Genomic DNA, 23245 nt, shown 5'->3' with positions numbered 1-23245 from the left:
AAGTTATCTTATCTCCTCTCTTTTTTGTAAAAAGCGTATGATCAGAAAGACTCTGTTTGAACCCATGCTTGACCATTGCTTGGCAAAATCTTCCAAACCAGATTCTTGGGGACTGCTTCAAGCCGTAAAGAGTTTTCTTTAATCTGCACACTTGCCTGTAACCAAATTCGGTCTCAAATCCAGGTGGAACTGCCATATAGACCTCCTTTTCTTCACCTAATTCTCCATGGAGGAATGCATTTGTCACATCAAATTGATGTAGCGACCAATCCTTACATGCTGCAACTGACAATAATGCCCGGATCGTGTCAAGTTTAGCAACTGGGGAGAAAGTCTCGTCGTAATCAATTCCATACACTTGAGTATATCCTTTGGCCACCAATCGCGCCTTATATCTCTCGATTGATCCATCTGCACGTCTTTTGATGGTGAACACCCATCTACACCCGACTGGTTTCTTCCCTTCTGGTAGACTACATTTTTCCCACGTTCCATTTTTGATCAGGGCATCAATTTCCTTTTTCATGGCTTCTCTCCAATGTTTGTGCTTAACAGCTTCTTGGAAAGACTGAGGAATTTCTTCTTCTTCATATAGGGCAACCTCGAATGCTCTGGCCATCTCTGTGAGGTGTCTTTGAGCTATGTTTGCTATTGAATACGTTGTTTTCCTTCCTTTCCAATCTGGAGAGTATCTTTTGGGAGGGATCCCCCTTGTACTTCTGTGTGGCAGTTCATACCGCTTCTCACTGTCCCCTTCTTGGCCTTCACTGTAAGTGTTAGTGATTTCTAAAGGAACTATGTTGAGTTCAGCAAGATTGTTTACCTCAGGATTCGAAGACGGAGTTGATGGTTGGGTGATGTCTCCAAACTCTGCGGCCTGACTAGTGGATTTTGATAGCTCATTGGCATGGCTTGTTTCCTCGTTTAAGTTGAGTTCTGTGCCAATGATAGGTCTGTTTTCCTTCCCCTCATCTCCCCCTTGCTCGGTTTCCCCTAGTATAGGTTCCGGCTGATGGATTGCGTCCGTTGGGATGTATAGCCAATTTAGTGGGTCGCTAATTGGTCTATGTGGTTGGCTCTCCCCCTGACCGCTAGATTGGCTATAGTAGTATTCTCCCTCAACAAAATCACAGTTCATGGTAGTATACATGTGCTTATTTATAGGGTCATAGCACCGATAACCTTTCTGATTGACCCCATACCCGAGAAAAACACATTTAACGGCACAAGGAGAGAATTTGGTACGGTCATGTTTCGGGATGTGGACAAAGACTGTACAACCAAAGACTTTCGGGTCAAGGGTGAGATAGGTTGGTTTCTGTATGGCTTCATGGTTGATAAAAGTATCGATGGGAGTTTTGAAGTTGAGGATACCTGTTGGAAGACGGTTCATAAGGTACACAGCGGTGGCTATAGCTTCTGGCCAAAAAGATGTGGGGATTTTTGACTCGATGAGGAGAGCCCTGGTGATTTCTAGGATATACCTATTTTTCCGTTCTGCTACCCCATTCTGTTCAGGTGTGTATGCACAAGAAGTTTGATGGATAAGCCCTTTTTCAAGAAAGAAGGATTTCATGTTGGCATTTAAATATTCCCCCCCATTGTCGGACCGTAAGACTTGGATATTTTGTTTATACTGAGTTTGGACCATGCTGTAGAATTGGGTGAATTTTTCAAAAACCTCAGTCTTATTTTTTAAGAAGTAGACCCAAGTCATACGAGAAAAGTCATCTATAAACAGGAGAAAATAACGGAGACCCTGGCCCCCATTGATTGGGGCAGGACCCCAAACGTCAGAGTGAATCAGAGAAAACGGGGTAGACACTCGAGTATTATTCAGTTTAAAAGAATGACGATGGCTCTTGGCCAAATGACAAGTTTCACAATCAAGAGAGTGCACACTAGAAAACATCTTAGGAAACATTAATTTCAGATATCCTATGGAAGGATGTCCTAACCGATGATGTAAAAGCCAAGCCTTTGTTGTAGTTGCTTCACGGGTTAGTAATGCCGCACTTTGTTGAGCTATCTCATCCACGTAGTACAATCCACTTCGTTCAGTGCCACGCCCAACTATCATCCCCGTCTTGGTATCCTGTAACACGCAAAAACGAGGTTGCATCAGTAATTTACAGTTTAACTCCTTGGTCACCTGACTAACAGATAATAATTTGTGTGAAAAAGTTGGGACAAAGAGGCAGTTAGAGAGCCGGAGAGTTGGAGAAATATTGATAGTGCCTGCCCCCTCGACTCGAGCTAAATCCCCCCGGCAGTTTGGACATAGGTTTTAGTCGGTTTAGATATTGTGGAGAAGTCATTTGGATCGAAGGAGATCGTGTCAGTAGCCCCACAGTCAAAAATCCATTTGTGCTCCTTTTGTTCGACTGTGGTGGATGAGGTAAAGGCTAAGGCTTTAAAAGGGTTATGACACGGGATATTAGGTTGAAAGACTAGCCCGTCTGATTTGTCGGGGAATTTTTTGGAAATTTTTGGGGCATTTTTAGGATTTTCGGAAGTGTTGAGGTAAGTTTGGGGTTTTGTGGGGTGATTTCGGGTAGGATTAGATACTCGGGAGTTGGGGGGGAATTTAGGAAACTTCTGGGGGGCGATTCGAATTTCCGAAATTTGTTAAAATAACCCCCAAATCCCTCAGCCCTAATTTCATACGGCGCCTCAATCATCTTCTCCTCTCCAACTCTCAATTCGGCCTCTGTCGTTCCGTCGGTGCTGGTGACCGTTGACGCCACCGTTGACGCCGGGTTACCTTCCGACCAGACCCGGGCGATTGAGACCGATGCGACGGCTTTTTCATCCCCGCCGTTCCCCGTCGCGACGAAGCTGTGGCGACCCGGACCTGGAAGCTATCCGCCGCCGTTCCCCACCGTGTTGGCTTGACCGACGTTGCCCGCCGAGCTCTCGGTGTTGGTGGCTCGGTCCCCAACGGTCACCGCCGCTGTTGCTCTGCCTCCTCCACCCCGATTCCGGTTCTGCCTTTTCTTCATGTCTTCCCACCAATCGGGAAATCCGTGGAGGTGGAAGCATGTATCCACCGTGTGCTTCTTCCCACCACAGTGGCTGCAAGTCATTTTGCTCTTGTCGGTTGGAGTCGCAGATCCGGCAGAGAACTTGGGTGGCGGTGGTGGTCGGCTCCGGTTCATCGCTGCTAATCCGGCACCTATTCCAGCTCCTTGTGAATCTCCAGAGAGTTTGTAAACCCGCTCATTAGCCGATTCGCGTCTTACCACCTTTGTACAGTGGGTAGTGGATCTTTGTTTAAGATTTTCCTCTTTAATGCATCATATCTTTCATCCAACGCCCATAGAAACTGATATAATCTATGCCTTTGAGTGTTGCTGTTGTATTTCTGAATAGATGATGGAGTATCCATCGGATTTGGATCCATTTCGTCGATGGAAATCCAGAGCTTCTGGAACTTATTCCATAAGTTTTCAAGGCTCATATTCCCCTGCTTCATGTTGTACGCTTGCCTGTGCAGATCCGAAACTTGGAACGGATCAGTTCCACTCCCGTATGTAATGGCCAGACCCTCCCATAGGTCTCGGGCCGTTGCGTATTGTGATACTTCGTTGACAAGATTGGCTTCGATGTTGTTTATAATCCAGTTGAAGCAGCAATGATCTCTCTGCTTCCACTTCGGATAACCGGGATCACTAGTTGGGGGAGGGTCGGTAACTCCGTTGATGTGAGACGACAGACCCTTCCCTCCGATTGCGTGTTCCATCAGAGTTGTCCAGAGGGAATAATTGTCGCCATTCAATTTGGTTTGAAGGTGTATCTCCCCCAATGATTCTGGTTGATTTGAGGGTGGAGGGGGCTGTTCTTGAGCTTTTGGTGGTATATTGATTTGCCTAAGGAATTCGGCTAATTGGGCAGCGAATTCCCCTGAGAAATTCATTAATGGTTGGTTGGTGTTTGTAGCTTATGAGTCAGATCCTGACATGGCTTTATTTCTGATTTTGCAGGTTTAAAATAAAAGGGCCGGGAAAGGTATAAGGCCGGGAAGGGTATAACCGGGACGGTGATGAGAATTTTCTGAGTCCCACACCGTTGCAACCTGCTCTGATACCATCTTAAAGATGGTAATCGAGAGAGGCGTTGTATTGGAGGTAGAACATGGTGGCAAAGATAGAAGAATGGTTTTGATTGTATTTTTCTGTTATGTTTTGAATAGGTTACACATGTTCCCTTTTATAGGGGAATTACAACCATAGGAAATACCACCATTACACTAGGAACTATCACTAATTAAATGTATCTAGGAAAGTTCACTCATTTATTGTAATACCAATTACCAAGTTATGGAAACTTGGTACTAGCCGTTATTCTCTTCTTTTTGACAGCACGGGCCAAAGAGGCAACGGAGCGAACCCTTTTGAAGCGATAAAGCTCGTTGATTAGTGCTGGCTCCGTGCAGAGGACGAATATAAATACATCTACAGTTTAGCATTGCAGTTTTAACTATTACATCTACAGTTTAGCATTGCAGTTCAACTTAAGAGATCTCATAAAACCTTTGAGAAGATAGTTTTTCTTGAATGTGAAGGATACACAAAAAAAATACTACTATCAATTAAGCACAAAATAATATAAATACATATTGTGTTAGGTTTTAGTTGGTGGATTGTTTTTCATTAATTTTTGTTGCAAGTATTGATTATTTTTTGACATTTTTGGGCACGAGATGATGATGCCTTTTGACGTAAATTAGAAATTAGTGGTGGGAACGAATGTGGTATTTAGTTTGAAATAATGTCCTAATAATGAATGTGGCCAACTCAATTATCGTTTCCATGTGTCAAGCACTTTTAGTCATTGTCACCAACAAAGTGCAAAATTACAAATTAAGTCGACAATTTTGAATGACATTTTATATTATATTTATAATTGTAACACGCTTATCTTAATGGTCCCATGGGGGTATATTGCAAGAACTCATTGGTATGGAAATGAATTAGAAATGACTTTATTGGCAAATGAAAATAAAGATGAATAAACCCAATTCACTCCTAACCTTCCCCTTTTCGTTTGTTGATCTATTTCTAATAAAGTTTATCATAGTAGTTAGGGACTATAAGAACTAAGTCCAAATTTCGAATTGAATGAGACAAATAGAATTGCCCTTTGTCTATATGGCTCTGGTTAAGAGAATATTTAATCACCCAGATTGTTTAATTAACGGTCTTACCACAACACATATCAACATCACATGAACAAAATTCAGCATTAAATCACTATAAATAAGTAAGAATTTGAAGTCTTCTCGATTGACCACAAGAAAAGACACAACCATGACTTGTGATCCACATGTTTTCTCTCACGCACAACACAGGCACAATCTAGGCATGCAAAAATACAAATTCATGAATCTTCATCACTTATCAAACTCCTACATATCCACACAATCAAGACAAAAACTAAACAATGAAAAAACAACATTCAATCATAAATCTCAAGAGACACAAGCAAAGCAAGAATGTGGTTCCTTGGTTTCTCCACGTCGAATCGACGAAGCTATTTGGCCATGGGCGCGATAGCAATGGTGATAATCCTCACCGCCATTGTACGAAAATGGGCCATCTACCTCGAGTCCAATGATCGCGACCGCAGACCATCGAGCAAGATTGCTGATAAGAGCAATCCAGATCACTCGATACAAGTGATCAATCACAAGACAAGAGTTGCTTCGTCGATAATTAGGACGTACGCCCTCGAGGAGCTCAAGGTGGCCACGAGCGATTTTAGGATTAGGATTGGGGTCGGGGCCACGTCCTATGTGTACCTCGCTGAGCTTGGAGACGGAAGATTCGGAGCCGTGAAGCGCGTCTTGGCAGAGAGAGGCGGCAGCCAGAAGATGTTTCTTGATGAGGTCTCGGTTTTGCTAAGGATTTCTCATCCTAATCTCGTTGGCTTGCTTGGATTCTGTCTCGACAAAGGTAGGCCTTTTCTCAATTCTACTTTTCATTACTATGATTAAATCTCCCTATGCAATAATTCGATATGATCTTCTAACATGATATCAAATCGGGTTGTCGAAAGGACGAAACAAGAAAATGATCAACTCCACAGTATATATAGGCTTTAAATTTGGGCCAGTTCGATAAAGAATCGTACTACCATTCTGCACAACCTATTCATGAATTTTGATTTTTCACTCCATGCAAATATATAAGTTGGAATTAAAAGTCTTGATTGATTAATATTTTTGTATATGATGTAAATTAAATACAAATTGACACCTTATACTCCATCCGTCCCCAAAGAGTATGAACTATTTCCTTTTTCGTCCGTCCCTAAAGAGTATGAACTTTCTAATTTTAAAAAATTCAAACAACTACTAACCATACACATCATTTTATTTACAACTTATACCATTATAATAATGTGAGTCCCACTCTCCACTAACATTATTTCCACTACCTTCTCTCTCCCTCTCTCTTACCTTTTCTCTTATTTATTAAAACTCATACTGAACCCAAAGTTCATACTCTCGGAGGGAGTAGTAAAATAGTCTAATGATCACTCTGCTCTCGAAACAGGGGAGCAACTGCTACTTCTCGAATACGTCCCAAACAAGAGCCTATTCGACCGTATGCACACGCGGCAGGGCAACTACTCGGGCACACTGACCTGGCGCAATCGCATTAGTGTCGCGCTGGACATTGCGTACGCCCTCGATTATCTCCACTCAGTGGCCGACCCCCCTGTCATACACCGCGACATTAAGTCGTCCAATGTGCTCCTCATCAATGACGACCATGCCAAGCTTGCAGACTTCGGCCTCTGCAAGCTTGGCAGTCACGCCCAGAGGGCCCACACCCCGATAGCAGTCAAGGGCTCCCTGGGCTACATCGACACTATTTACCTAGACACGGGGATAGTGTCCCCAAAGAGCGACGTCTACAGCTTTGGAGTCTTGCTCCTGGAGCTCATCACGGGGATGAAGTCGCTCCAGGGCTCGTCCACGCTGGCTGAGTGGACGGAGGAGTACCGGAAGAGCGATGACGTGGAGGTCTTGGTCAAAATGTTGGACCCTAAGCTCAAACTTGATGATGTTAATGTTGAGCAGCTCAAATTATTGGTGGATGTTGCAAATGTTGCTCTGCTTGAGGATTGTGAAGCACGGCCAGATATGACACAAATTGCTTACAGAATTTCAACTTGCTTGGAAATTCAACCTCAATTGCAACCTGAGTTGCCAGTTTAGGTTTGGTGCACATGTATATAGAGAAATATTTAGGAATGAGTGTTTGTAGATGTATAGCTTTTTTCCTTTTGGAGAGAGGGATTTATGTGTATATTGTTCTTTCATGTATACACTTGTAGTATTAGTTCTGTCCAAAATTTAAACTTGTAAATACTTCTTGTATTCAAACTAAACGTGGCGAGACTAAATTGGGAAGTTTTGTTTGAGTCTTTTGAGATAATAGTACGAGTAACATGGAAATTATTTACAATATCAAGAGTGATCACTCATAGGAAATTGCTCAATAACACACTCTTTTGACTCTCAAATTCATACTTGCATATTAATCTTAATATTTTAAGAATAATTATTAATCCCGGATCAAAGTCTTTACGCCATTAGAGGTATCTCGTGAGTATAGTTAATCTAAGGTTGTCTCATTGTTGCACCTGTTTTTTATTGGATATTGAGGTTGGAATGTATTGTTGGATCTTGGTAGATTGTCACATGTTATTGAATTTATTCTTCATTATGTGTATTATGGTGTGAGGCATAAGTGATCAAATTCTTACCATAATATACCTTGTTAACCAAATAGCTATGGGCGCTCGGTTCCGTAACCCCAGTAAGAATCGGCCGAATTTGTACCAAAATTTGTTGAAACCTTGTTCTTGTCCCACCTTGATTTGATGATAATCGTACACTATCTCATATACATATTCTTTAGATAACACACCCCTTATAAGGTATTTTTATAGGGTGAGAAGCTAATTTCTACATGTATCAAGACATGCCCAACTCGATGGGGATCTTTTTATCTTTCTTTTTGTTGCACGTATGGAAGTCCGATAATGCATTCCAACTCACACGTGCAGGGGCATGTTGAACCCTCATTCTTGTCTCACATCAATTTGATAATGATCCTATATTTTCTATATATTCTTGATAATCCTCTTCCTAGCATCATTTGGATTTCCTAGACATTTTTCAATATCTTATTTTATTACTAGTTTTTTGTAATATAATTTCAATTTTCAAATGTAATTTTACCTAAATATAATCAATAATTATGTATAAATAAAATAATGCAAAATTATCCTATATAAACATCACCAAGAAATCTCCGCAGTCCAAAAGAGTTTCGGAGAAAAATCTCATAAAAATCCTACGGAATTCCCACCACCACAACTCCAGTTTTCATCAATCCAACACAAATATCTAGACCTGTAGACAAATCTTGAGGTCGGTAATGGAGAGCTTGCAGAGATCTGCTATATCGTTCCGGCGACAAGGCTCGTCGGGATACGTATGGGACGACAAATTCCTCGCCGACCAGTTTAATAAGGTCGCGAACGAGCGGAAGGAGGAGAGCAGCACCAGCACCACCACGGAGGAGAATAAAGAGGATCCAATTCCAATAGCCACCGCCGCAAAGAAATCGCCGCCGCCGCCCGCTGGATTGGCGATCGATAGGAGCCGATCCAACGGCGGAAGGGGATTCCGTACCGGAAAGGTGTCTCCGGCGGTTGAACCGCCTTCGCCTAGGGTTTCGGCGTTCGGATGCTGCGGTGCTTTCGGGAAACGAGAGAAGACGCGCCGCCGGCCGCCGAAGTCCGGTAAGCGCGTGATGTGAGGATTCCTTGTTGCAATTGTTCGTCTCGATGGAATTAAGGTGATGATGAGGATTTGAATGGAGAAAATTGAATTGATCTTGATGTTGTCTTTCTGCTATTTCCTCGTTGATTTGATCCGTTAAAGCTTAGATAACTTATAGATCTTTTTCTTTTGAGTAATTTATGTGTGTGGATCTTAGAAATCAGTGGGGAAATATTGTGGAGATTTGAGATTTGAACAACTTCGATGATTGCGGATCGAACCATAGCGAGATTTCGATGACTTTTATCGTTTATATTTCGAACGATCTTGAAGTCATATAGTACTTCACAGATTGACAAATCTTATTTTCATTTCTGGAAAGGTATGCATATTTACTGTTTATAAGGGGCGGTTTCGTTTACTTTTTCTTTTAGATACTATGATGAATTCAGTGCAAATTATATAATGGGTCTAGTAGCCACATAGTAGTACTCCATCCGGCTAAGGTTACACATTTCTTAGTCGGCACGAGATTTTATGAGAAGATGAAACATTTCTTAGTCATTTTAAGAGTTGTTGGTTAATTGAAGAGAAAATGAGTGTGTAAAAGTATTAAATGTAGAGAAAAGAGAATTGAATATTTAATTGAATTTAGAAAAAAAAGTAGTTGAGTGAATTAATTGAAGAGAGAGTTATAAAAATAAAAATGTGAAATCTTAGTTAAGACAAATTAAAAAGAAAAGTGTGTGATTTGGTTGATACGATGGAATGATATTTATTCGAATGTTTTAAAAAAGTAAAGTAACAGTCAGTTTTAAAATTTAAAAAGTGTGAATCGTATTAATTCAGATCCCTAATAATTTTGCCTGATAATTCTTTCTTGGCAGTAGGTAGTTAGGTCATCAGATTTGGCATCAACGAAACCGTTTTTTCGAAAGGATTAAAAGAAAATACACAAATAAGAATAATATTCTGTCACAAGAAAGTAGTAGTAATAGAATAATTGCTTGAGCCCCAGGGCGAATTGTCTATATTATTATAGATCTACTATTATTGATAGCGATATAAAATAGTACTCCATCCGTTCCAAAAGAATATACATTATAGGTTCGGTACGTGTTTTAATGTAAATTTAATAAAATAAGAGAGAGGTCGAGAATACACATTGGAAAGATTCTGAAAAAAATTATCTTGGAAATACACATTGGAGAATGAATGATAGTCATCCAGATATCACATATGAAAGGATATGACCAGCAGTGACGTGACGTAAACGGATGCCACCAAGTCATTGAATCTGTCTACTGATTTTAGAAACCTGATTCACAAAACATACAGTAAGGGATGAATCCATGCCAAAAACTTCAAAAACATAGAATTAAATTAGAAACTGTGGCCAGTATATAAAACCAAGGATGCATCAAACACAAAATACTCAGTGAATGGAGTGGAGATCTCACATAGCACTCGTATTCCAGGCATTGTCCTGAACAATGTCTAAAGCGGTATGTAATATGAATTGGTGCTGATGAGCAGCATCCTCTTTCTACATTATGTTAGTATGTCTTGAATCTGTTTCCTAATTGGAATAGGATTATGTTTCCGAATTAGGATAAGATCTCATGTGTGCCTATTTATATGTGAGTAGAGCACATAGTTCTGTGATCGCGATCTTAGATCTGAAATCCGTAACTGCAATCATAATACAATTTGTTCTCCGTTCTTGCCCGTGGATGTAACCAATTGGCGAACCACGTAAATTCTGTGTCTATTTACGTTCTTTCGTTTATCGATTACACAATTGCTCTATTATGTCACAAACACAATAATTTATCACAGATTGTTGATTAGTATCCAAGATACACTCAATTTCAGCAAAACGATCAAATCCAAAACAGAAATTTCGAAGAAGACATACTTTGAGGAGAGTACCAACTTCAGCTTCGTAAATCGGAATGTCGTGTTTGCTGACAATTAGGCCATCCGCAACGCATCCCTTAGCCGTCTCTTATCTCGTCCCGGAGAGACGAGACGGATAAGAGAATGCGTTGCAGCCTTCCGTCTCCATCCCGTCTCGGAGAGACAGCTCGCGAGACGTCTGGCCACGCGCGTTGACGATGTGGCGAGCTCCGGTTCGTCCGTGACGCCCACTCGCCGGCCCGCGAGTAGGCGTCGTTTTGTATGCGAAAAAATGTTTTTTTTTTATTTTTTTTAAAAAATTCAGGAAAATTTCAAAAATTTAAAAAAAATTCCAAAAAATATACTAGCCGTTTATAGGCGTTTTTTGTAAATTTTGTAAATTTTTTTATTTTTTTTAAGCCTACAATCACTTCTATAAATATCAAATCATTCCCACAAATTAATCCACCATAAAAAAATATATTTTTTATTTAAATTATGTATTTTTTATTTTTTAGTATTTTATTAATGATGTTTTTAATTTTTTTAGAATTTTAAGTTGTAATTTTATTTTATTTAATGAAGTGTGTTTTTATTAATTGAATTTGTGGAAATAAAAATAAAAAATGAAATTGAATGAATAGTTAAGGATGAGAGGGTTAAGAGATGGTGGGTTGCGGGTGTTGTCTCTTAGTTAAGAGATGGAGTAAAAAGTACCGTGGGACCCATGAATAGTTAAGAGACGAGACGGTTAAGAGACGTTGCGGATGGCCACGCAGTACTCGCCATCGATCTCCACTCCTCCTCTTTTGTGTAATTCCGTGGTGATTAGCGATCAACACTTTAATTTGAGATCGTTGCTACACTTTGAAAATTTGTAGTAGCAAATGGATTGATTGATCGAACCCTAATTTGAATTGAGAAAAATGAAAATGGAATGTAAGTTCAGGTGTGCCATATTGCAAATTGGGAAGGATGTTTGTGTCATTACGCAGAAACTCAATTTCGTAAATTATTGTCTTCAAATGTTTTTGAGAAAAAGTACTCCTAATAAAGCTACATAAATGTTATCCGTTTACAAAAATTCGAAGTGAATAGCTGAGATGAAATCTGCTTCTTCTCCAATCACCATCAAATATTCTTTTCTTCACTTACTAAGCATCATCCTTTATTTTCTCTCAAACACTGCAAAATCAAATGGTTTCCACTCCATAATTCAGCTCCCTTCATCTGGGCTCTCAAGAAACAGCAACAAGCAAAAAACTGTGGTTCTAAACATTGATAAATTTGGTGCTAGAGGGGATGGAATCACTGATGACAGCAAGGTCAAAATTCTCTACGTTACTTCTGTTTCAAACGAACTTCACATTTTCAGTGCATTTAGCATTTCATTCGTTCTTTATTTGAGACGTGTGTGTTTGTCGGTGCTTTGACAACTGTGTGATTGCTGGTGCTTTTTGACATGCTAATAATAGTCACATTTTGGGAATCCTTGGAATTTTGCTGTTTTCCAGAAAAAAGAAGAAGTTAGTTTTCAAATTCTGATAGTTTTATGTAAATAGCTTGTATTCTTTGTTTTTATAGTCTTGACAATCATGACTGAGAAGATTTGAGTCTAACATCTTTGTTTCTCTACTGATTTCATATGCCAAATACAATCCTATTGCTGTATACTTATCTAGTTATCTTACCATTGTTACAAGCTTCCATTTTTAAGTTGCAATTATAACTTTAGCCTATTGTCTTTTGGTGGCATCAGATTCTGCAAGATGTTTGGAAGGTTGCCTGTTCTATGTCTTCATCGCCTGCGAAAATTGTTATTCCTTCTGGGAATTCTTATCTAGTCAATCCTACCAACTTAGGTGGGCCTTGCAACTCACATGTGACCTTGAGTGTAAGATCTTACATACATTCCCATCTCAACATGTGCAGTTTATAGGCTTTTACTAGTTAGATGTCAGATGAGCCCTCATAGCAGAACCTACTGAATGCTTTGCAATGGCTGTAGATTTCTGGTACTATCGTTGCACCACGAGAACCTGAGGTCTGGGATGCTTTTGATGCTCTTAAATGGCTTTACTTCCATGATGTAAACGACCTCACAGTAGAGGGGGATGGAGCGATCAATGGTATGGGCCAAAAATGGTGGGATCAATCGTGCAAGAGAAACAAATCGCATGTATGTATGCCTTTTTCATTCAATATATCCCGAGAAACTGCCTGATCACACTGCGTTCCTTTTCTTTACTTGACGAAGAAATGTTTATATTACTTATTTGTGAATTTTCTTTGGCAGCCTTGCACCAATGCACCAAGGGTTAGTACTTCCTGCATTTCACCAAGAATTTCACTTCATCAATCTAGAAGAAGATGCGTTTCCGACGTGTTTAGTGGCCTTTCTGATTGATGTCAATGAATGCTAATGCAGGCTATCACTTTCCACAAATGCAACAACTTGAAAATCAGGGACATTACTTTGGTTAACAGTCAAAAGAATCACTTGGTGTTTACCAACTGCAGGCACGTTGCAGCTTCCCGTCTCAGAGTTATAGCACCATCTGATAGCCCCAATACTGATGGGGTTCACATAAGTGAATCAACACATGTCCAACTCAAGGATTCCACTATTGCTACAGGTTAGTTGCTCACGATCTCTGAATCTCGCTGCTGCTAAATTCTCCAATAATTTTCTCAAACTTCAAACATTTCTCAAAATTGTTTGCAGGAGATGACTGTGTATCCATAGTCAGCAATTCTACAAGAATTAGTATAAATAATGTCATCTGTGGACCTGGTCATGGTATAAGGTATTGGTCATAAGATTGAAAAAAGTTGTAACAATTGCTGCGTTGCTAATATTGCTCATCATGCAGCATAGGAAGTTTGGGAAAATCGAAGTCATCAGCTACAGTGCACGATATTGTTGTCGATGGTGTGACTATGTTTGATACTGAGAACGGGGTCAGGATCAAAACATGGCAGGTAATACATTAACAGCTCATTAAAATCTTGATATACTTCAAAGATTTGTTATTTTGCTAACCGTGTGTCTTGTCTCCATATTACGAAATTCATAGGGAGGCAGTGGTTATGCACAGAAAATCATCTTTCGTAACATAAAAATGCGTAATGTCTCTAATCCCATTATCATAGATCAATATTACTGCGACTCATCATCGCCTTGTGCAAACCAGGTATCATTTAAATTATCCTAGTTTCACTCAATTTACAAAGAGTTATCAGCAAGCATACATATACACTGTTCAAGATTAATTAGTTCTCTTTCATTATCGTGTCTTCTTGCAAAATATAGACTTCAGCAGTGAGCATCGACAGCATCTCTTTCCGGAACATCAAAGGCACATCAGCAACAGAGGAGGCTATTACACTGTCATGCAGCGACAGTCATCCATGCAAGAAACTGTACTTGGACGATATTGAACTCGTGTCGTTGTCTGGGACTGCAAAGTCGTTCTGCTGGAAGGCATACGGGACAAGCTCGGGTCTGATACGCCCTCCGTCTTGCTTATCATCTCCAGAGACTATCTTTCTACCCAACATCAAGTCCGAGCCAACAAGAGTGGAGAGTGATGATGATCGTGCTTCCATTTAAGCGTACAAGTGAGGGGCGGGTAGCGTTTGAGCTGCTGACTTGATGCTCTCCATTGCATCACATTCGAGCTCCATGTTGTATTCATGTATGCCCTGAGCATATGCTAGATTTGATTTATCTATTTTTTAAGGTTTGAACTGTCGTATTACTTAATTAATTGTGGAAAAGAAAGAATTTAGTTGCCTAATATTCTACACTTTCCAGTAACATATCTGAAAGCTACTAAAGTTCTAGAAACTCCCTATCCAAATTAGGTCCTAAACAAACAAGTTCAAGAATGTAACAGAAGCTGTAAAAAGAAAACAGAAACATAAAAATTCCTACTTTTTAAGGGAATAATAGTAGGAGTAATTGTTTACCAATGTAGGAATTGATTCATTTTGTAATGTGTAATGACTAGGAAGGAAATAATGATTATCTCTCTATTTAATCCGATAAGTTATAAGTTCCATGCATCCAGAATGATTGAGAATATTAGCCTAATTTGATATCCCCTTGGAAACTTTGAAAATATAATTTCCCTTCGATATGCCTAATTGCCTATATGCACCTTTATTTAGTTTATTGGCCACAAATTGAAAAAAAGAGGGAGACATGAATATAAAATAATGAAGGGGTGCGTTATAATGCTAACTTTTCTTAAATTGATAACTTGCTAACTCATCAATGTAGTGTATTAAAAATGTCAACGCGATCACATTAAAATGTCAACACATATTTGTGTAGACATTTTAATAAACTATGTTGACATTTAAATATTAATGTCAACACAATATATTAAAATATCAACTTAAGTTTATGTTGACATTTTAGTATAATCGTGTTGACATTTTTAATACACTACGTTGATGAGTTAACAAGTTAGCAATTTAAGAAAAGTTAGCAACGGATCACACCCCAAATAATGAAAGTATTAATTTCTAATTTGCTGGGATTTACTAAAACGTTCTACTCTAGATTGATCATAAAATTATGATAACTTCCTTGAAACCTTTCTTCACACTTTGGTACATTATTTTGTCAATAACTTTCATCAGAAGATTAAAATAAAACCATTAGCTGATTTGATCCATTTTAGAGAATTTATAATTATACATATATATTGCAAGAAAAATTTGCTCTAGAGAGATCACATGAATGATGATAATGCAAGAAAAGAAGTGCTTTGAGTGAAACACAAAGAATCTCGTACACTTCTATCATCTCCCAAAAATCATGTGTAGCTCAAGCTTTTTGTGCAAATATTCTATTTCATCATATCTAGTAAAAGTATGTTAATCACGGTGGCATATCATATCAAATGCAAAAGAATCTATAACAGTATGAAATAAATTATTATCTAACTACAAGCTACGGCGAACTCAAATGAATTAATAATGTATCTCATCTATAAATATGGAATTGCCTATTATCCTACTTGATCCAAACAAGCAAAAACAAAGTAACAAAATCATATCCCCAAGAAGGGAAAAATGGTTTACAGCAAAGAAGCGCAAAACTTGTACACAATAAACAAGGCTGCGGTTGAGGGCCGGCAGCGAGGAGCAGCAGAGACGAAGCCGGCCGGAGATATTAATGAAAGTGCAGAAGCATTTATAAAGAGATTTAGACGGCAGCTGCTTCAACAGTGGATGGAGTCAATGGAGAAGAACTACGACCAGATGATCAAAAGGGGTGTTTACTAATTATTATAGTACTTATATAAATTACTATATCCAAAGAATAATTTATTGCAATAAAAATTGTTTGTGTATGAGTGATTAAACCATATAGGTTATCACATTTACCAATAAAGTAGTAGTAGTAGTAAGAAACAGTGTTGATCGATCTCAGTTTGTTTCTTATTTTTTGGATGTTAATATTGTTTGATCTTTGTGTTTTTCTCAGCTATTGAAAGTAATATTTTATTTTCCCCCTTGTTTTCGTAAATTTAATGTTGAGTGATATTTTCTAAAAAAAAACTTAAATCACCAATCTCATGGGGATTTTTTGAGTTATTTATGGGCGATTTACATTAATACTAATATAATATTCATATGGAAAAGTACCACTACTATCAAATATTATAGGCCTAAGTTGAAATGGTTGAAAATTTTAATGCACAAGAGAGTTTTAATCATCATTGATCTATTGTTGTAATGCATTTATAGTAGCAAACTCTAGTCTGTTCCTAAAGTCTTTAACTTTAGAATTGAATGGAAACATAAATGTGGAATTAGCTAATTTGAATCGTAAAAGAAATTTCGGTAGCGAATAGTATAAGGAATTTTTAGCAATCGAACTTGATTTTTCCATGCTTTTATAGAAGTTTAAGATTGATAAAAAGAGCAACAAATTATGCGTTCAGCAAATCTAATGTTTCAAATTCGTTGAGCATATTCAACATTTACCTAGTAAAATTTAGGCAGAACATATATATCTAGAATGTAGAGATCCTTGAATTAATACATTTTGTTTCACTAGGTCAATCTACAAATTTTTGGTTCATTAGGTCTTTGTATCAATGGATTTTATTTCATTAGATTCTCTTGCATTTTTTTGGGTTCATTAAGTCATTATTCATTTTGATTTAAGAGATTTTATACTTTTATTTTTAATTTGGTTGGATTTTTATAATAGACTTCAAAAATTAATTAACTTGTATATTAGTTAAGTTTTATTTTTTTCTTATTTTAAAATGAATTCAATTGCAATATCGACTCAAAAATTATTGAGAAAATGCAAAATTTATTGGTATTGTCCATTATCAATTTATATATTTATCGTTTTTTCTAATGATTATTGACTCGATATTGCAATTGAATTAATTTCAAAATATATAAGAAAGAAAAAGAAACATAAATAAATTTAATTAGCCAAAAAATATTAATTAAATTATGAAATTTGATAAATAAATATTTAATCAAAGAGCCTCTTAAATCAAACTGAATGTATAATAACTTAAAAAAAAAAAATTATAATAAAGACTAAAGTCCAATTTTGGTCCCTTACATTTGCCCTAAAATTCTTTTTGGTCTCATACATTAAGTTTATGACCTTTTGGTCCATAACATATTGTTTTGGTATATTTTGTCTTAAACAAGGTCACAAACTTAATGTATGAGAACCGAAAAGAATTTTATGGAAAATATACGAGACCGAAATTGGACTTTATTCTTAGATTACAATTAAGTTATTAAATTGATCAAACATTTTGACTGTTAATTTTAACATAAAATAGTTATTTTGGACCAAAACAATTTGTTTGGGACTAAAATGTACCAAAATAATATGTTAGGGGCTAAAAGGTCAAAAACTTAATGTATAAGACCAAAAAGAATTTTAGGGCAAATGTAAGAGTCCAAAATTAGACTTTAGTCTAAAATGATCTAACTAAAAAATTCATTAGTACTTATATGTAATGAAACAAAAAATATGTAGAATGACTAAGTGAGTAAAATGTACTCTATTAATATCTGTAGAGGTGTTTTACCTAAAAATCGAACTTCAATAATAATTATCGTACTAGTAATATGTAATTTGGGGTAGTTCCTAAATCACAAAATAAAACCCTAGCCCTCTCTAAAACCCTAGCCAGCAAAAATCGTCGCAGAAATGGAAGAGATAACGGAAGGAGTGAACAATATTAATATTGCTGAAACCCAGAAGAAGAACCGAATTCAGGTTTCCAACACAAAGAAGCCGCTTTTCTTTTACGTTAATCTCGCAAAGGTATACTATAAATTTCTCGGTGCCCGTATTTGATTATTGTCATGAATTGGGTTTTTTTTATTACTTTGTGGTGTTTTTTTTTTTTTGTTTTATCTAGAGGTATATGCTACAACACAATGAGGTGGAGCTTTCAGGACTTGGCATGGGTAATTTCCAATCCTTGCTTATATATTAAGTGTGTTCTTCCTTGTTTTTTTACCTTGTTTTTTATTCGATTCTCGTTTTATATATCGATGAATATGTTGATTTGTGCTGTGATGATATGGATGTGTTTTGAGCAGATCAATTACTAGTACTTTTGTTGTTTTCAGTTCTATGTTGATAAGGAAGGAAATTGGGAATTGGTGTTAAGGTGATGCGCTAAATTGTTTAGTTGTGTTGGTCTACACTTATGCAAGGAATAAGTAGGTGCTAGCTGACTGTGGAAAGTTCTCTGTATAATGTGTATCGTTGTAAGAGTAGCTCATTAGCCACTTCCATTTTCCGGTTGCTCCTGTGCTAGAACAGCTATGTGCCTGTTACTAATTCCAAGTTGAATGCTTGTCTAGTGGTGGGATTACTGTGTTCTTCTGATGAGCCTTAACTTACACCGCTCCAAGAGTTTCTAAGATTGTGGTGCGGTTCTCTCGACACCAGTTAGTTATGTTGAAGTGAAATGTCTAATTGGAATTTGTGCTGGCAACCTTCTCGTAATTTGTCTGCTAGTTGCTGTGGGTGTTTTCTGTGCTGTGAAATACAACTCATTTGAATAGGATGAGAACTCATTACTGAACCCATTATGTGGCGGAGAGAAGCAACAATTATTTTCTGCTTCCTGATTATTTTTCAGATTGTTGATTATGAATCTTTATATCGTTTTGGATTTGCTGAGTGCATCCCATCATATATGGTTTTTTTATTTATGCTCTGTTTCCTGGTTTTGTACTAATTTTGTTTTTGTTCTTATGTTATTATAGCAATTTCAACAGTTGTTTCAGTTGCTGAAATTCTGAAGAACAATGGATTTGCTGTTGAGAAGAGTGAGTTATTCTTTAAAATCCCGTATTCTTTACTGTTGTTTTGTAACCAACATAGGCTACTTCTGAAACAAAATGCCACACTGGTATGAAAAGGTTGATTGAGTAATTAAATATAGCAGCAACTTTGGTGGGTGGTGGGATAAAATGGTGTTACAAAATGAAGGACATCGCGTAATCCTATAAATAAAAAAAATCTTCCATTTGATTGCTGGTATCTAATCATCTGTATTAACGTTACAGATACATCATCTATATATTACAAAGATTGAACTAAATGCATCTACTTTTAAACATGTAGAAATCATGACATCCACTGTGGAAATAAAGGATGATTCTCGTGGACGGCCTGTCCAAAAAGCCAAGGTAAGTCGATTCCTGTTCAGTTTGGTTCAATGTATGAGTAGTGTTGAACTGTTGATATTTGTATCCTGGACGTGTTTCTTCCTGTCTTTGATAAAAATACCATGAATTGATGCTAAGTTACATTTTCTTTAAAGTCTTACATCTGGTGCTTTCTCTCTCTGTCTCTCTCTCATACAGATTGAAGTAGTACTTGGGAAAACAGCAAATTTTGATGAGTTAATGGCTGTGGCCCAAGAGGCTAGGGAGAATGGAAATGGTGAGGAATAAACATGTATCCAAGTTGATGTTTGAAGCAGTCTTCGATTATTATGCCTACTGTTATGGATGTTGAATGAGTTTGAGTGGTGTAAAATGGCACAAGAGAAAATCTGAATAGTGGGTATGTGGCTTCATGTTTTGTAACGAATTTTTTCTTGGATGTGTGGTGGTTTAAGGCTTTCTATAGGTGTAGCTATTCTTTAAATGTTGTTCATTAACACTTTTAACAAGATCCTGATGGAATTATGTTTTGTTACTTGTTCTGCGAGATATTGATGGCACCCCTTTAACAAGGTCATGGCCTCCTTGCATATCTGATACCTATATCAATGTTTTATTTCATGAATACACACTACATTGACATATCAATTGTATAAATAATGAGATGCAATAACAACGACAAAACCAACAACGACAAAACCGCAGATTGAATATCTGCGTGAAGTTGAAAGATCAATCTTGGCAATGGTGGTTACTGGTTATAATTAATACAAGTACAAGTCATTACAAGCAAACATCTCTAATCAGCATCAAGATGCCAACTATGCAAGGAAATCAACATAGCACTACATCTTATCATAGTAGTCTAGTTTCATCATTATGCAAACACAACTGGCATGAAACAAGTTTAAGTCGAACTCGTGGTACGGGAATAGGCAGCTGGCCTTTCTCTGTTCACAAAACAGGCAAAAAGAACTCATAGTCATGCCTAACAGCAGCTGAACTTCCTAACTAGAATAAAATTCTATAATCACTTACTTTTAGACTGATTGAGCTCAAATACTAATGGAACAGTTACAAATAAATTTGAAGATAATAAGAGTTCACTTCCAACCAAATGCTAGTTGCACCATCCATTATGATCCCAAACCAGAACAAGATCGGTGACCTTATCCTCGTGTGGTTACAAAAGACAAAAACCTCAAAGCAATTCTTTGCTTCTACAAGTTTTTATTATATGTGTGGACTAAGATTCATTTTTACATCCCTTGTACAGAGCCTCATAGACTACACAAATAAAAAGTTGCATTCAGAAATTCCAGGTCATTCTATCAAATAGTATGTTTGTCTCACAATTACTCATGATCAAATAACATACTAATACTATGTCTCACAATTACTCAAGATCAAATAACATACTAATACTATGTCCCAAATATTAACACAAAAATGAAGATGTGAGCTTCTTTAGCAAGCTAAATTAGAGGTTTATTGAACAAGAACTCAAACATGAATTCCATCATGTTACACAATTTTTTGCTTTCTAAGTTTGTCAAGTGTGCATTAGAATTCAACAAGGAATATCAGCAGGAGGGAGTTGCAAGAAGCAAACGGAGGAACTAACACAACCTAACTCGTAAGACTAGTGCTGTTAGTGTATCTCGTAGAATTAAGGCATATAAATAGGATGTGAATACACAACAAATCAGCACCCGGTTTTGTAACTCCTCCATGCTCACTTTGGCAATCCACTTTAACTTGTTCCTGTATATTCTTCTGAACTATAGTATGCAGCAATCAGCGGAATAAAAAAAATTAGTGCAGCCCTTCAATTTACCAACTGTTAGAGCTTCATCATAATCAAACGGGATTCACTGGCTGCATCCGGCAATCACCTCAAACCTGAAGGAAACACAAATATCTAGATTATAACAACTAAGAGATGATTTACATTATTGGTTTTGCTCTACAGATTGTAAAAAAGCCAATACACTAGTGAAACCAACTTACAACTTAGTGAGCTATCCTCTTAGAGTTTTCATATCACCAAGAACTCATTTGGGCACAACCAGAATCGGACTGAAGAAATTCCATGCAGTCATCAAAGGTAGTATCTCAAAGGCAAGGCTAAAATCAACCTTGCTCCATAACCAATCAATTAAATTATCTCCCAATGAAACGGCTGACCCGTCCAACAAATTAGTCATTTCCTTGATACTATGGATTTCATGAGTTCAATTTGAGCCGGATTAAAAGGAGGCTTCCTTTTCAAAGAAAGACTATAAATATGTTTTGCCTTATCAAGCTTCTCGAGTTTTCCATCTCTGACCAGGCCTTCTATCAGATTGTTAATGGTACCCACACTAGGATACCAGTTGTTCTCCATAGTTTGTTTACACATGTTGTATGCCATGTCGAATTCTCTTGCTTCACAGAAATAATGGATCAAGGTTTGGTAGACTTTTTGATTTGGCTTGTAGCCCTCACTCCTAAAAGCAGAATACACATACATAGCCATTTTTAGATTTCCCATTTTGCAGAAACCTTTGATCACCAAATTATATGTGATCTCATCAGGAAACTCAGGAGATTTCTTCAATCTCCGCATGAAATCCAACAGCTTATTAGCGTCCCATGTCCGCCCCTTATTTACCAAGAACTGAATCCTCACATTGAAGGTTGCAATATTGGGAAGACAACCTTTTAATACCATCCGGCTCCACAACCCATTTGCAATCTCTGGCCAGTTCGACTTGTAACAGGCCTCTATAAGTGAGGTGTACGTGAAAACATCAGGAGCTATTCCCCATGTTCCCATCCCAGCCATGACAAGAAACGCCTTATCCAGTATACCCATCTCACAGAAACCCTTGATAACAATATTAAAAGAATATGTATCTAGCACAATTCCCAATCTACCAGGAAATCATTTAGAAACCAATCAATCGCCTGTAAATCACGAGAGTCGGTCAATACCTTCAAAGCAGCATTGAATGACTTTACGGTCCGCACACAACCAAACAAATGCATATCACAAACGTATTGACAGCATGCTTAGTCATTCTAGCCCTCCCATACAACATTATTATTCGTATAATGAACCCTTCCCGACGACCCTGTGGCAGAGTCTTCTGATGCTCAAGCAAGATCTCAATATAATCAAGCCGGCCTGCCCCAGCTAACCTAGAGACCGTGTCCTCAAAGATGAATCGTTCTCAACAACAACCTTATTTGTGGCATTAGCCTTACAATTGAATAACTTCTCAGGGCCCTTTCCTTCTTTAGTTTAACCAATGCAGGCTCATCTACTGAACTAGGTTTTCCAGCTCTACTGCTAACAGGACTAATTTTTCCAACGAATGAAGAAAAAGCTGCGGCGGCGAGAATACGGTGTACGGCGCCAAACCTGCGAATTAGTCGCAGAGTGAGCATGTTCTAGGAAAGCCCTAATTTTCATGCATAAACACCATCCAAAATCGCAGCTTTTATCAGTATATCACCAAAAAATGCATTCTCCTATCACATCCAAATCAAAGAATAATGTTGGAAATTAATTCAGTCTCATCTTAAGAAATACACAAAATCAATCAAGTGCAATCCAAATTCCCAGAGAACGTACTCAAAATACAAATGGGGTTTCTCGAAATTGCAGATTGTAATATGCGAGTGATGGAATAGCTAAAGCAATGCGAATGAACTGATAAACTTCGTATAGAGAATGTCCAGATAAATCAGATAATCAAGGAAGGAGAAGAGACGGGCTATACATACACATATATATTTGTATGTATATATGAGTTTGGGTGGGTGGGGAGCTGGTGGTGATGGAGGGTTTTGCGTCCATGAGAATTTTAGGTTTGA

At 37.7% G+C, this 23245-nt stretch overlaps 4 protein-coding genes and 1 pseudogene across 4 annotated transcripts; 4 read left to right on the top strand and 1 right to left on the bottom strand.

Moving 5' to 3' along the window:
* Positions 1-5494: 5494 nt before the first annotated feature.
* On the top strand, positions 5495-7225 carry LOC121791776 (probable receptor-like protein kinase At1g49730). The gene is made up of 2 exons (XM_042189617.1): positions 5495-5954; positions 6558-7225. Exons 1-2 carry the CDS (start codon positions 5495-5497, stop codon positions 7223-7225), a joined length of 1128 nt encoding a protein of 375 aa, XP_042045551.1.
* A 1088-nt stretch (positions 7226-8313) lies between these two features.
* LOC121791772 (MAPK kinase substrate protein At1g80180-like) lies at positions 8314-9205 on the top strand. Its single transcript, XM_042189614.1, has one exon. It carries the CDS (start codon positions 8454-8456, stop codon positions 8835-8837), a length of 384 nt encoding a protein of 127 aa, XP_042045548.1. The 5' UTR covers positions 8314-8453; the 3' UTR covers positions 8838-9205.
* A 2572-nt stretch (positions 9206-11777) lies between these two features.
* Positions 11778-14499, top strand: LOC121791774 (probable polygalacturonase At1g80170). Its single transcript, XM_042189615.1, has 9 exons — positions 11778-12024; positions 12459-12593; positions 12708-12878; positions 12996-13016; positions 13128-13335; positions 13425-13506; positions 13573-13681; positions 13777-13893; positions 14013-14499. Exons 1-9 carry the CDS (start codon positions 11803-11805, stop codon positions 14310-14312), a joined length of 1365 nt encoding a protein of 454 aa, XP_042045549.1. The 5' UTR covers positions 11778-11802; the 3' UTR covers positions 14313-14499.
* A 3324-nt stretch (positions 14500-17823) lies between these two features.
* Positions 17824-19935, top strand: LOC121791775 (uncharacterized protein At2g34160-like). Its single transcript, XM_042189616.1, has 5 exons — positions 17824-18023; positions 18121-18169; positions 18980-19042; positions 19341-19405; positions 19583-19935. The coding sequence occupies exons 1-5, from the start codon at positions 17907-17909 to the stop codon at positions 19670-19672; spliced, it is 384 nt and encodes a 127-aa protein (XP_042045550.1). The 5' UTR covers positions 17824-17906; the 3' UTR covers positions 19673-19935.
* A 922-nt stretch (positions 19936-20857) lies between these two features.
* On the bottom strand, positions 20858-22849 carry LOC121791773 (annotated as a pseudogene).
* Between the last annotated feature and the right edge of the window lie 396 nt (positions 22850-23245).

Source organism: Salvia splendens, unplaced genomic scaffold, assembly GCF_004379255.2.
Source record: "Salvia splendens isolate huo1 unplaced genomic scaffold, SspV2 ctg906, whole genome shotgun sequence".
Taxonomy (NCBI): domain Eukaryota; kingdom Viridiplantae; phylum Streptophyta; class Magnoliopsida; order Lamiales; family Lamiaceae; genus Salvia; species Salvia splendens.
The sequence above is the reverse complement of the archived record's forward strand: the minus strand, read 5'-3'. Positions and strand labels throughout refer to the sequence as shown.